The sequence below is a fragment of the Thermobia domestica genome, chromosome 6, assembly GCF_964235325.1.
Source record: "Thermobia domestica chromosome 6, izTheDome1.hap1.1, whole genome shotgun sequence".
NCBI lineage: Eukaryota > Metazoa > Arthropoda > Insecta > Zygentoma > Lepismatidae > Thermobia > Thermobia domestica.
The window spans coordinates 137,926,679-137,941,633 of record NC_137459.1 but is presented as its reverse complement, the minus strand read 5'-3'; the positions used below and the strand labels follow the sequence as shown (position 1 = coordinate 137,941,633).

The 14,955-nt window shown below is 33.9% G+C and overlaps 1 protein-coding gene across 1 annotated transcript in view; it reads left to right on the top strand.

Annotated features, from left to right (window-relative positions):
• The first annotated feature begins 2,613 nt into the window (after positions 1-2,613).
• The window catches only part of LOC145687313 (cell adhesion molecule Dscam2-like), a 1,291,367-nt gene continuing 1,279,025 nt past the window's right edge, over positions 2,614-14,955 (top strand). The window contains exons 1-2 of the mRNA XM_081760775.1: positions 2,614-2,692; positions 3,269-3,589. Coding sequence (XP_081616901.1) covers positions 2,614-2,692; positions 3,269-3,589 — 400 coding nt within the window. The remainder of the gene's footprint in view (positions 2,693-3,268; positions 3,590-14,955) is intronic.

Here is a 14,955-nt window from a genome sequence, read left to right as displayed (position 1 = left end):
TACACAGCAACATAATTTACGTGGACCTCGAGTCAAGAGATGTATATATTATTCATCAATTTCTTATTCATATTCAAGACCCTAGCTGTATATGGAAGCTTAGCCGTCGTCAACATCAAAGTGTATGGTCCCTGGAGTTCATCGCTTGGAGTAACATCGATTTAATGACGTCACATCGGAAGAAACAAGCAGTTTCATTTTTACTTTATGTTAAGCTTATTGCATTGCAGTAATTTTGTTGTTATTGAAATTAAAAAAAAAAATCGAATAATTTTAAATTACAGTAATAAAACTTAAAACAGCAGCTATTTCTCGGATATAATACATACATATATTTCCCTTAATTGCTGCTAATTAATTTCCTCACTTATTGCTCCGCGTTAATTCAGCGTTATTCTGCGTATTTTCGGACATTTGTTTAATATCGTGCTCTCAAATTGTATGCTCCTTGTTTATGTGTTTCGCAAGTATTGCTACGTATGTGTTTCCACAACATCCAACACTTCTATTCTATAGCATGTATAAAAATCAAACTTTGGATCAGCTCCATAATGTAATTTGCTTCTACTACATTGAAGAATATGCAACTATCATGTTCCCTCTTCTATTGGGATACGAGGGCTGATAGGCTGTAAGACTTAATAGCAAAGCAAACTTTGCATGTGGTAAATTTCCACTGTGACATTTTGGCCGCACGTGGAGATCATCCGACGTTTCCTATCTTACATCACACACAAGTCTGGAGCAAGACCATTGGAATAGACCAGTTTGAGAGATTTTGGATTAGATTTTCATGCAAGAGATATCGAGAGTGTGAAAAGATATCAGAACAAGACACAAAGACTCTTTCTTGGGTATCATTTGAGATGAATCTCTAGACTAAGTTGCAATCCCTGATATTACATCTTAATTTACCTATTTTAGCTTGTTTGCTTATTTCAATTCTAAATTATTCTATAATATTGAATTATAAATTTATATATTTAATTTGCAGTCAAGTCTTCTTCAGACTACTGGTGTATCGCCCCCAATTACCTATCTATGTGAGTTTGTACGTACCTTAATGGAACGTTGTAATACCAACTTTTAAATTGTAAACAGTTCAACAGTCCGTCTTTATGCAGTGTAACAGTATATTCATTTGTTGCTTTTCTTTTTTTTAGCAAATGAAATTTTAATTTAATTGGACGGAGTTGAAGGATGCGTACCATTTTTTTTTTTTTTTTTTTTTTTTTTTTGAATATTGCAGCCTTAATTTGACTGATTTCCCTACATCATGAAACGATGAAATTTTGCACAGTGACACAAGTTGGGTGACAATACAATAGTACGTCACTATTTATGTATAACACTTATATAGATTCTAGTTAAAGTGCACGGACAATATGTTCAAATCTTGCAAGCTTAATTTCATTCGTTTCCAGACATCATACAATTACGAAATTTTGCACAGCAATATAAGTAGGGTAACAATACAATGTTCCATTGTTACTTTCAAATATTTTCCATAGTTTTAATTAAGAGTAATTTTTAATTTCACCGTAGGGAGATTACCCACACGAGTGAAATACGTGTAAATTGAATACGTATTTAAAACTAGAAAGTGAAAAAACAAAATAAATATGTAAAAAAAAATGCTTTCTTACAAATAGCAAATCACACTAAAAGTAAAGTAAATATGTTTTCAAGAATATTAAAAACAAATCATTTATATGCATGCCTAAAAAGAAATGTATGAGGCGAGCTCTGGTATAAATTGATTGTAGATGAGAACGTGATACTGAACTTTTTTATTATTATTTACGCATGACTAAAAATAAAATAATATAATTTTAAAATAATTTTCTTGTAAACATTTTTTTTTAACTTTTAGTACGAGTTTTTGTTTTATTTTAGTCCGTACTCTTTTTTATTTTATTTGAACGATATATATATCACATCCAGAATTAAGGAAGCTCTTACAAATTGTTTGAATACCAGTGCTCATCATGAATAATTTATTGCAGTTGCAAATAAAACTATATTTTTTTTCGCTTTACGGCTGTTTTCACTAACCAATATTGGCATGTTTTGTTTCTGGCATACCAAGATATGCTACATAATAGTACATATTTTCCTGCAGCTCATTAGCTCAGTTGAAGAGTTATTGTTTTATGCCAAACGTTGTAAGTCTATAGCTTATAGGAGTGCATTTGAGGATTTTCTAGGATCTTTCCTGTTTCTTTATGTATATTTTTGACAACCAATTACTTATCTTTCATTCATCCGCAATCAGGACCAAAACGAGGGACGTACAATCAGCGATTTTATCTCGTTACATGATTTTGACTTTAGAATGCACATAAGAGTAATAAACCATATTAATGTCACTATATTCGTTGGTGCGGTTAGAATTGCACATTAAACTGTAGATTCACGTCATACGTATCACTAATTCTGAAGAGGAGATGTTACTCTTCAAACAAACAGATTAAGCAAGTATATTGCAGCTAACAAGCAAACAGTCGTTGCAGGAAAACATATGTAAAGTTGCTTTATTCAACAGAAGGATGTAGAATATAACACTTACGTATTAAATTTGAGGAATAAAGTATTGACATTAACACATTATGCATGCAAAATGCTAGTAAAACAAGCAGCAATAACAATGGAATTTTCGTTACGATATGTTCAAGCAAAATAAACAAGGATAGTGTGTTTGGTTTATTCACAAATCCACTCACTGTGAGCAGCACATCCTATGCCTTATAGTGGGTCAAACCACACGTTTAACCAACATGTCACATTTGCATTTTGTTAGCTTACAAAGCTGTGCTGAACAGATCAACATTTTTTAATTTGATCAATGAATACCAACAGCGAAATAAAAATTATTCTTTTAAAAGAAATATATTAGAATCACTGAAGAATAGTTGTGTCGTTTAACTATATGTGGTTGTATTTAAAAATGTCAGTAATTTACCTGACTTCAGTGTGTATTTTTTTTCCTTCACAATCGACGCAGCATTCGCTATTAGTTCGGTGTTGATTATAGTCAATTCCATATGTATGTCAGTTTTGACTCATTCTCAATGTCAGTAAAAGAAATTGTCAAATAAATGAGTGACTAAGCGATAAATACAATGTATTATATTATTTTTGTACTCATGTCTTTTTTTTCATGAATATGATAACTTTCTTTATTCGTTATTCTCTTTGCTTGACGTTATAAATGCTAAGATCTCATTCTGATAATATACTATTTATTTTGTATTTGTTTATCTTCCAGGAGTGTACACATTGTACGATACACAGGGTCCCAGCTTTATTATAGAACCACCAACGAAAATTGACTTCACAAATTCATCGGGTGGAAGATTGGACTGTTCTGCACACGGAAATCCAACTCCTACCGTCCAGTGGGTTGGTGCAGACGGCGGAACAGTATCCAGTATTCCTGGCATCAGAATCGTCCTTAATAACGGTAGTGTCATTTTCCCGCCTTTCGAGGCCCAGGCTTTTCGTCAAGACGTCCATGCTGCCTCTTATCGCTGCGTTGTGACCAACACAGTAGGGACCATTGTTAGCCGTGATGTTATCGTTCGGGCAGGTAAGTTTGTTGAGATTATTGTTTCCTGTGTATTTTATATATTTTTTTGTGTGTGTTTTTTTTAATCGTATTATCATATTGTATTTTCGTATATATGGCTTTAGTGGCGAAAGATCTTAAATATTCATTTGTCTCTACACTGATTACGGAGTACTTGCATACTCTACTGAAAGTAGTTGCAAACTATGACATATTTCAGAAGACGTAGAAGTGTTATTTGTAAGGGACAAACATGGAGCAGTTTATAAGAATATTGGATTTAGAGAAAGACATGAGTTAAAATATGGATATATATATATATATATATATATATATATATATATATATATATATATATATATATCCATAATGTAATGGGAAATGGGTTAAGACATAAAATACACTACAAACTAAGTAGCAATTACATTCATTCTTGTGCAAGACACGTATTTTTGAAAATAATGCGCAAGTTCAATCTTCTTACATTTTAATTTATCCTTTCCCTGGACATTTTTATTTATTTATTTATTTATTTATTTATTTATTTATTTATTTATTTATTTATTTATTTATTTTTAAGAAAGACTGATCATGTTACGCACCACAAGCTTCGGAAAGCGACATGAGAACGAATCAAGGAATATATTGTATTACAGAGAAATACTCTATCACTGAGCTACTGCTTAATTTAATTCATGATATTTCATAAGTTCCGTGTGGTTATAATCTGCATTGCACAGTGTTACGCCAGAAAGAAAGAAAGAAAAAAAAATACCGTTATTTAAGAAAAATGAGTTAGCTAGAAGTTGATTCATGTTAAACCTATATTTAAAGGATAAGTGGCTTTTGTGTTGTGGTTATTATTGATTTTTTTTTCGCTAGGGAGTTTGAAGAATCCCTTATTCCAAGAAAAGATCAGTTTGTGAAAACTTTTGTCCTAAGTTGTAAGTCCACGTTCGGTCTCAGGGTGGAGTTTCTGGAAATTCTGGAGCAGCCGGTCTTGTTTCCCTTCGATGCTCGTCACTGTTTTAAGGCAAAAACTTACTTCTCGTTAATGCAAACTTGAATGCCTGACAGTTGTTTAGAAATTTACTTTGCATTGCCTAATGCGGAAAGTGAAAACTTTTTTTTTCTTTTTTTTAAGAAACATTAATAATACAGAGAGAAGCATTATTTAGGAGATAAACATTATTTATTTGTTAAATAAATAAATAGCATCTTTTTAAGAGAGAAACATTATTTATTTGTTACTTTTGTATGTTTGATTGTCCAGTAGTAATAACGTCAATACTATTTCTGATCAATTCGTTTGATAAATTAGTGTTCTTGAAAACATTTGTGTGTACTGTATAATATCTCGTCTTACTTCCATCCATGTTCTACTTAATATAAATTTAAAGTTACAATAGAAAAAAAAATGTTACTTTTCGACACCATAGCATTATCCTCCTCAATATGTTTTCATTTTCGAAAGGCTATCGACGATTCTTCTTTTATGCATACTATTCTGCGCTTTTCTTCACCACGCTACACTTTATTCTTTTCTGGCTCTCCTGCTCGTCTGGAATTGTGCATGTCTCCATATTTACTAATCTATTTTCTTGTCTACTTTCCCCCATTACTGGACATTTCCCTTTATCATTACTTTTCTTCTAATTCAAGTATTTTTTCCTCTTCAAAATACATATCATGTTTTGGTCCCGGGATCGATTCCCTGTGGGAACAATCGGTGGAAAAAAGTGTAACAGCTTTTCCAGGCAAAAACATTTTGAGTGAGGTTTTTCCTGGGTTTCACTCATTCACACCAGGCGAATGCCGGGATGGTACCTAACATAATGGTCCCAGGCCGTTTCCTTTCTTCCCCAATCCTTTCTTCCTTCCTTTTCATTGTGCAGTGTGCTTGCCGAGGGACGTCAGCCCTCATATACGTGAAGGGCTAAATGATCTTATATGACGACAGCCCAGAAATCTAATTCCTAATTCCTAACATTCATGTATTGGTTTAAGTTAATTTTCACCCCAGATCATCATCACTCTTCACCGTTTTTGTATATAGGTATATTTTGTTCATTTCATTATTTTACGGACATTCTACTTTATTTTATGTTCTTGTTACATAGTGATGACAACATTAATATAACTTTTTATTCCATTGTTTATGACTACGAATACTTCTTAATAATGTGTTTCTGGTTGTAGCTATCCGAAATGAATTGTACGAAATATTGTGAGTTTACTACAATGCAGATTACTCACATAACAATGCTGTTTCGGAAGTTAGTAAATATTTCTCACCTTATGTGAATTAAGCATACACCGTCATCAGTAGCGACTGTCCAAACATCTAATGTATCTGCGTTTGCAGGTTTATTATGTTTACTTTGGGACTGCGAATGGAATTTCCGAAATGACGTCACACGGTTTGGCTTTAAAGAAAACGTAAAGCTAATTTTGAGAAGCATATTATGAATTTCATGTGTAGATGTTTCTTATTTGTAGTATGACATATCTTTGTGAATATAGAAAACGTTTACTGTGATGCAAACATATTCTTGAAGACACACATCATTCTTGTGGAGCAGAAAATATATAATTATTGGAATATCCTTTTGGAGAGTGAATCATTGTATAGTTTTTATAACAACAGGGCACCGGTGTATCCACATTCCATATGTAGCTTTAAGGCTATGCCGTCGATAAATGAGAGAGAACGACTACGTATGTTTGTATGCCCTTCCGTGAACATATATCATAAGAAAAAAAAACAAAAAAAAAACAAGGAACGCATAACGAAAAACGTTTTTAAAAAATGTATTGAGTGTCTCAAAACGTTAAATCTCCTCACCACTGATGGCAAGAGTCTTCGGAATACTTGGGTCACAACTTTTATCCCGGTCACTAGGATCTGACGGTCTCTATTTTCAGACCCGATCTGACCCAAAGAGACCCCTTTTTCCTAGACAGATTCGTTAACCCGAACAAACGTGATGACCCGAAACACCAGAGTATGCTCTAACATCACTTTGCATGCAATTTTTTTTCTCTATCACTCTCATACATTTAGACTCTGAGAGACTTTGGCACACAGAGGCCTACAGAAGAAAAGATAAAGACAACTATTAATTTAGTGATATAAGAGAAAGAGAGAGAGGAGGATTTTTTTTTTTTTTTTTTAAAGAATTCATGTGTATGAAGTTATATCGTCATCTCTGACAAGTAAAGGGTCCAAATGGATGAATCGAGTTGTGGAATGAGGCATAGTGCGCCTGAGAGAGGATGTAAAAATATGTGTATATGCAAAATTCTAGCGGCTGGGCGTCATAAGACTTAATGACTCTTGAACCACCCCACAGATCTCGATCAAACTTTCAACACAGATAAGGTTGGGGCCTGGGATATTTTCTTCATTTCATTTTTACAGCGGAATGAAGGGGAGGGGGGAGATATATGCCAAAAAAAAGTAAAAATAAAAGTGAATATTTTTGTGACTTCACCACGCTTAAACCACCCGACCGATCTTAATCAGATTTTCAATATGGATCATGTTCGGGCCTGGGGTGTTTTTTATCATATCGCTTTAAGTGTAGAACTTAAGGGAAGGGGATGGGAGTGGATAATTCTATAAAAGATAAATGAAACTTAATAATTCTTGAGCTACCAGACCTATCTTGATCAAATTTTCAACATAGATAAGGTTCGGACCTGGGATGTTTTGGTTATTTCTCTTTTACGGTGCAACCTAGGGGGGTCGGGGGATGTATATATATATATATGTAAAAATATATATATATGTAAAAATAAAAAAGTGACCGTCTTTGTAAGTTCATCACGCTTAAACCACCCGACCGACCTTTAGAAAACAATCAATATGGTTGAAGTTCGGACCTGGGGTGGGTTTTACCATATCACTTTGATGGCAGACCTTAGGGATGGGGGAGGAGAGGGGAAAGATATATAAAATATATAAAACCTAATAATTCTTGAACCACCCAACCGATCTGAATCAAATTTTCAACATAGATGAGGGTCTGGCTTTGGGTGTTTTTTTATCGTTTCAATTTGACAAGCCAACGTAGAGGAGGGGGAGGGGTGAGATATATGTAAAACAATCAAAATAAAAATGCCTGCCTTTGTGACTTCATCACTCTTGAACCACCCGACCGATCTCAATCAAATTGTCAACATACATGAGTTTAGGAGCAGGGATTACTTTTGTCTATTCACTTTAACGATGCAACGTAGGGGAAGGGAAGGGAGAGATCAATTTTAAAAATGATGAAAAATGACCAATATCAGTGTTGAATACATAGTTTTCGGGGTCGATGAGAGAAACAGTGACATTGCTGATGCTGTTCCAATCCAAGTTCGGGTCTGATAGTTGGGGAGGTGGAGGGTACAACATAGGGGAGGGGAATGAGCATTTAAAAATGATCGAAAATTACTAAATTAGTGTCGAATCCATAGTTTTAGGAATAGCTGAGATTAACAGTGACGATTCTGATGCCGCGTGCCGCAGCACGGATGTGGGGGAGGGGAACCTATATATAATAATGATCGAAAACGACCAATATTCGTGTCTAATCCATAGTTTTCGGGATCACTCAGATGAACAGTGACATTTCCGATCCAGTTTAAATACAAAATCAGCTTCGCCACTTGAGGGAGGGGGAGAAATATATATATATATATATATATATATATATATATATATATATATATATATATATATGATCGAAAATGGCCAACTGTTAGTGTCGAATTTATAGCTTTCTGGGTTCTTTAGATGAACAGTGATACTTTCGACCCCATTTAAATTCAAATTCAAACCCACAATTTGGGTGAGGTGTGAAGAACATGAGGCAGGTGGGAGGTGCTTACCATACCCCTCTCATTCTCTTCCCACAGGAATGTACAACATATGCAAATGATATGTAAATGTTGTAAATAATTAATAAAAATTTAGATTAGCCAAAAAAAATAAAAAAATATAATTTAGTGTCGGTAGAGCCAAAATACAAATAAAGTTAGAATTTACATTCCTGTAAACATGAGTTCTATATTAACGTCCCATTGCCCCGTTAGGGACAGTAATGCTGCTTGAAGCTCTGACTTAGGTCAGATATTATCTTAATATTAAGAAAATGTGAATTTATCATCAATTTGCATTAGTTAAATCTGGCAGACACAACATATCCTGAAATGCCTGAAAAGTAAAAAAAAAAATTATACAAGTTATTTTGTACTCACCCTGCGGCTAAGTATTCAATTAAAAACTCCACACACTTTATAGAAAATGCACCCATATTTATTTTTAATTTCACTAATGAACACACAACAACACCACACGCAATATATATAGATATATACACACTAGATATTCAATAGATATATTTTTTTATCAACTTGATAACTGCTTAAATGAGTTTCTTTGTAAAAAAAAATAATGATAGAGATATCTCTCTCAATTCAAATGTTCACTGTCACTATACCGTTTTAACAAGATATTTCCTTTCTCGTCACTGTAATCACACTTCACTACAGATGATTCTCCTGGAGAGGTCCTATTATCCTTCTTCTTAGGAAGTCACTGTCTTTAGATCTTGTCTTCTATTGAGAATAAAATTTCAGTTTCAGAGAAACTGCTGATAAAACACACTGGCATCTTTAACACAGTCTTATTCCTTGTGTTTAATAAAATAACAATTCACTGATGTCAAATTGAAGTTCAGCTATGAACACATAGTGCTAAACTAATATTTGTTTACTGGTCAGACATTTTCAGCTGTAATTTTACGTCAAAGATTATTCACTTTAGCATAAAATAAAATGTAGTTCTTCAGAATAATTATCTCTATATAACAGATATCCAAATAACAATTAGCTCTATTATTACTGCTGAAGTGATGTATGTATGAAGATATGAGTTCAACTCTCAGTTTCTCACAAAGAATAATTGTCTGACTTTGGCGACAGTCGATCTTCAACTAACTATGTTTTACTCTCATTTCCTTTTGTGGCACACACTAAAGCTATCTTTTACCAAAACTCGCCTCCTTCGCGGCTTTCAAAAGTTTTTTTTTTTTCTTCTTTATTGTCAGAGGATAGCGGGACTTTCTTTCACAAAGGGTTGCTTGTGAGAGGCCTGACAGGTGTATCCCTCTAGCGGTTACTGTTTCTTTTTCGAATGTAAACAACCTCTCTCAGTGACCGATATCCTTCTCTGTTTACATTTATATTTAATGATATTACTGATTAACGAATTACAATTGACATGTAACAAAAGTTGAAAACCAATATTTAAATATCCTATTTTACATTTATACACTTGGGTGGAGTTGTCATTGTCAAAAAGCAGAAAAAATACCAAATAACTTGTTGGTGGTAGACAATTGTCTTCTGCTACCTTCCATCACACTCCAAGGCATGCCGGGAGTGCCAGAATCAACATACTGAGTTTAAAATTAAGCAAAGAATAGCAAACTGCCAAAATAGCTATTCTATAAAGAAAATACGGTAAGGATCGCGATTCTATATACTAATATAACTATATCGGATCTGTCCAAGAATTGTTAGAGGTTGGAATTTATATTCAAAAATATATTTCATATATCAGTACCTTCTGGTAACCCTGGAACAATATGAAAATTGAATTGATGAAGGTTCGCTGACTAGGCACCCAGAACCATTGAACCACCCCCACCGAAGAGGTAGCGGTTCCCTTAAAAGTGTGAAAATCGCGGTCAGTGAAACAATTTCTCACGTATTGTATTCGAAAATTCGTATCTAGGTGTGTATAGTTTAACAAAAGATTGCTCAGCGACTTTCTGTCGCCAATTTTGTTTTGTCCATCCTTAGAATTTCTTTCCTTTTCTTATAATATATTTCTATAATAGTTATAACACATTGAAAGAATCTTGTTTATAGTATTTTCTAGTTACTATAGGTTGGCAATATTTGGTACCCTAAAGGTCACTAACCTCTATCTCCCTGAAGTTTCAAAAATCATACAGAACTTTCCAACAAATATACAAAGAAAAGCAGTTTTCTGTTATGCCACTAAACTTAATGAAATTTTAAATAAAATAAAATAATATCAGAATGATTGCTTGAAATATAATGTATAAAGAATAACTAAACTAATTAAATATATATATTAAATCTGAATATAAAATTTAGATTGCATATGCAAATTTTATGAATAATAAAAATAAAATAAATAAAAATATCTTTGTTAAGCTTGCTCATAACAATTCCCCCTTTTGAGAAGGTTGGGATATACTTGTGAAAAGATATCACAACGTTCTCACTTATGCGAATTTAACATGAATAGAATTACCTAGAGTGAATACTATATATGACACTTTTGATTAAAATTAATAAAATACAACTATCCTAGCAAATTTATGCGTATTTGTCTACCTATCTATCTATAGACTTGTATGAAAAACTATATTACTAACAATACTATATATATATATAGAAATATTCTTTAACCTAATGTGATTATATGTGTGAATATAATAATATAAATACTAATTAATTAATATCTATGTATCCCATGATACGTTGGAGTTCCCATCTTGAGAATTTATGTTTCTGCATTCTCCTTTCCAGGTGTATTTTCTCGCATGTTATATTTTTTTAATAGAAAAGCATTTCTCTTAATTATCTCCTTGCCAGTGTTGAGGTCTGCAAGTGTATAGACATTGGTGTCTGTCTTGTGGACTACTTTCCAGGGGCCACTATATAAAACCATTAACTTTTTGGACACCCCTGCCAAGGCATCTGATTTTGGAAAGAGACGAACTAGTACAAGGTCTCCAATATTATACTCTACAAGCCGATGATGCTTGTCGAAATATGCTTTTCTTGCTTCCGCCTTTTTCTTCAAGTTTTTCTGCGCAATTTCCACGTAATACTTGGTTTCAGCAGATCTGTCCACTTCCGGTACCTCAAACAGACGAGCTATATCACTTGTTTGTGATATGTTTAGATGTAGCTCATAGGGAGAAAATCCCGTACTTAAATGTTTTGCTGTATTTAAGCACCTTTCTACTTTAGTAAGTAATCGTGGCCACTCTTTTTGGTTATGAGAGCAATATTTACGTAACATACGGACTGTAGACTTTACAGCTGTTTCCGCAATTTCTCCCTGAGGAAAGTAAGCACTACTCATAACATGCTTAATTCCTAATTCTTTCATTGCATTTTTCCACTGTGTGGACTGGAACTGGGTCCCTCTATCTGTGATTAGCATTTCTGCATTTGGGCATAGTTTGAGAAAATCTCTCAATTTTTGTAATGCAATGGATGTAGTTGCTCTCTTACAAGCATAAAGACCTACTAATTTTGAAAACACATCTAAAAATACTAATATGTATTGATAACCACCATATCCCTTAGTGATTGGACCGCAGAAGTCAGCACTCAGAAAGACGCCTGGCTTCTCTGCTATAACTGAATGCATAGGACCTCTATAATAACAAGTAGGAGGGTTTGCCTTCTGGCATATGGAGCATGAGCCACAATATTTCCTGATTACAGTGCGCATTTTTGGCCAAAAGAAACTCTCTGTCAACTGAGGCACAAGTTTGCTAGCTGAAAGATGTCCACTTTGTTCGTGATAATAATTTAATAAAGGTTTGACTAAGACTTCCGGGATACATATGCGTATGCCCATGTTATCTCTCTTACATAGCCTACCATTCAATATTTCATATCGGTGGCTTTTCCCACAAACTTTACCATTCTTTTCTCCATTTTCTACTTGTCTTTTAATGGGACCTAGAAATGAATCTGAAGTTTGTAGTTCAGGTAACATGCTAATTAAACTTCTCATTTCACATGGAATCTCTTCTAAGATACCCATTAATGATTCTTTCAAAACTGGTTTGGCTTCAATGTCAAATTCAACATTACTATGTGGTGGATATCTTGAATGATAATCAGCCATATTATCTTGGGACCTTACATGCTGAAAACTGAAGTCTAAATTCGCCAATGAGAGTGCCCATCTTAAAATTCTCTGATTGGTGAGTCTACATAGTAAAATAAACCTTAAGGCCTCGTGGTCTGAACGTATTATGAATTTATTTCCTATCAAATAGTGTTTAAATTTTGCTACCCCATCAACCAATGCCAAAAGTTCCTTTTCAGTCGTCGTGTAATGTTTCTGAGGGCCAGAAAATATTCTCGAGGACATTCCTATCACTCTTTTCTCTCCATCATCGTCTATTTGATACAACAAATTGGAACTCGCTCGATCAGACGCATCTACTTCTAAAATAAATTTTTTGTTAGGTAGTGGCTTTTTAAGCACTACTTTCTCTTGAAATATTTCTTTAATTTTATTTAGAGCTTCCTGATGCTGTGAACTCCATTTAAACTTAACATTTTTCTTTAGCAACTCATAAAGAGGATACAAGACATCCGAATATTTCGCACTGAAACATCTGTAAAATCCTAAATAACCTAACAGCTTACGTAACTCTTTTACATTCTTAGGTGGTCTAAAATCAATTACTTTCTTAATTTTATTCTCATCCTTGCCAATTCCTTCTTGAGACAATTCAAAACCGAGTATCTTAATTTTTGGTTGCGCGAACTCACATTTTTTTAGCCGGAGTGTAACTCCTCCTTCCTTCAATAAGGTCAACACCTGGTCCAAATGAGACAGGTGCTCTTCGAAGCTAGTAGATGCTATAATTGTATCATCAACATAAGTATTACAGAATGATTTGACATCATTTCCTAGAATTTGATCAAGTGCTCTGATGCACGATGACAGACTGGTTTTTGTTCCAAATGGTAGTTTCATGAAACAGTATGATATACCTTCATATACGAAACCTAAAAATTGTTGGTCTTTTTCCCTGACTTTCACGTTTACAAAGAATTCAACTATATCGAGTTTACTGAAATAATTCTTATTACTAAGTGATTGCAAGATGTCAAGAGGGACCAATGGTTTGTCGGTCTGTCCTTTTATAACTTGCGAAAGCCTCCTCCCATCCACACATAGACGAATCTGTCCATTTGGTTTCTCTACAACAACAAGTGGATGACTATAGCTACTAGGTGATTTTTTTTATTATCTTCCACGCGAGCCATCTGTGAATTTCATTTCGAATTTGATTCTGAAATTTCATGGGAAAATTGTACATTTTTGACCTAATGGGTGTGGGATCAATTATTTCAATACAATGTTCATACCCTTTGATTGTTCCAGGTCTCTCGTCAAATATATCACGATGTTTAATTAACAAAGAAGCTAACATGGCCTTTTGATCATTATTAAGTTCTACATAAGCGTTTACATGTTCGTGGATTTCTTCTACAGTGGTTTTCGTATCCACCTGTAACCATTCTGAGGGTGACAATACTCTTTCTTGCAGTTCCTTGATTGTTGGAAACTTTCTAAGCTTCAACTGTGGCTTGGGGTCAGTCTCATTTAGCTGCTCCCTTGAATTGCCATAAACCATTTGCTGCAATTCATCATGCCTCTCTAATTCACTAAAATTCTCTACCGTGATTGCATTATCAGCATCACAATTAATTGTCTCCTCTATATATCTCAATACTAAATCTTGGTTATCTACTTCCACGTCTCGAAAATTTATTTCTACAGTGTGTGGCTTATGTAATACTAATAATCCTCTAGAATAATCTAACACAGCATGTGCTTCTACAAAGAACTGAGATCCAAGGATTAAATCACGATTAAGGTTTTTCACTATGATCCCTACTGTGTGAAATAGTTTCCCATTAATGTACAATGCTAATAGAGTTTGCCCCAATATGACAGCTACCTTTCTACCAAACGCAGAAGTAACTTTCATATTGTTACTTTTCAAAAAAGGAGGTGCGGGATTACTGTCCTTAACTGTGTTCCAAAGATTTTCACTCAATGCTGAGATGGATGACCCACTGTCTAGCAATGCATTGATTGACTGCGCATAAATCATTACATTAATTTCCGGTAAATGTATAATATTGTTTCGAGTCACAGGCTCGTCTCGAATATCAAGCAAATCATCAAATATCCCGTTTGCTTGTTCAAATACTGGTTTACTAATTAACACACTTTTACCATCTTTTAATACTAACTTAACTGAGTTATTTTCTATGTCACTACTTTGATCAAAATATTTCTTTTCTATTATCTTTGTACAAGTGACACAATTTTCTTTTTCTTCTAATGATCTACATTCTAAAATCTTCAATGAAGTTTCTTTTTCATTGTGTATCATACTACCATTATTACTGTTTTGACTGTCATCGAGCACGCACTGGGGTTGGACCACTAGTTGGATACTGGGTTCGTTATTTCGGATGTCAAGTATCAACTCTTCCTCAGTGCATGCTGGAAATTCTCATTGTTCATTGCG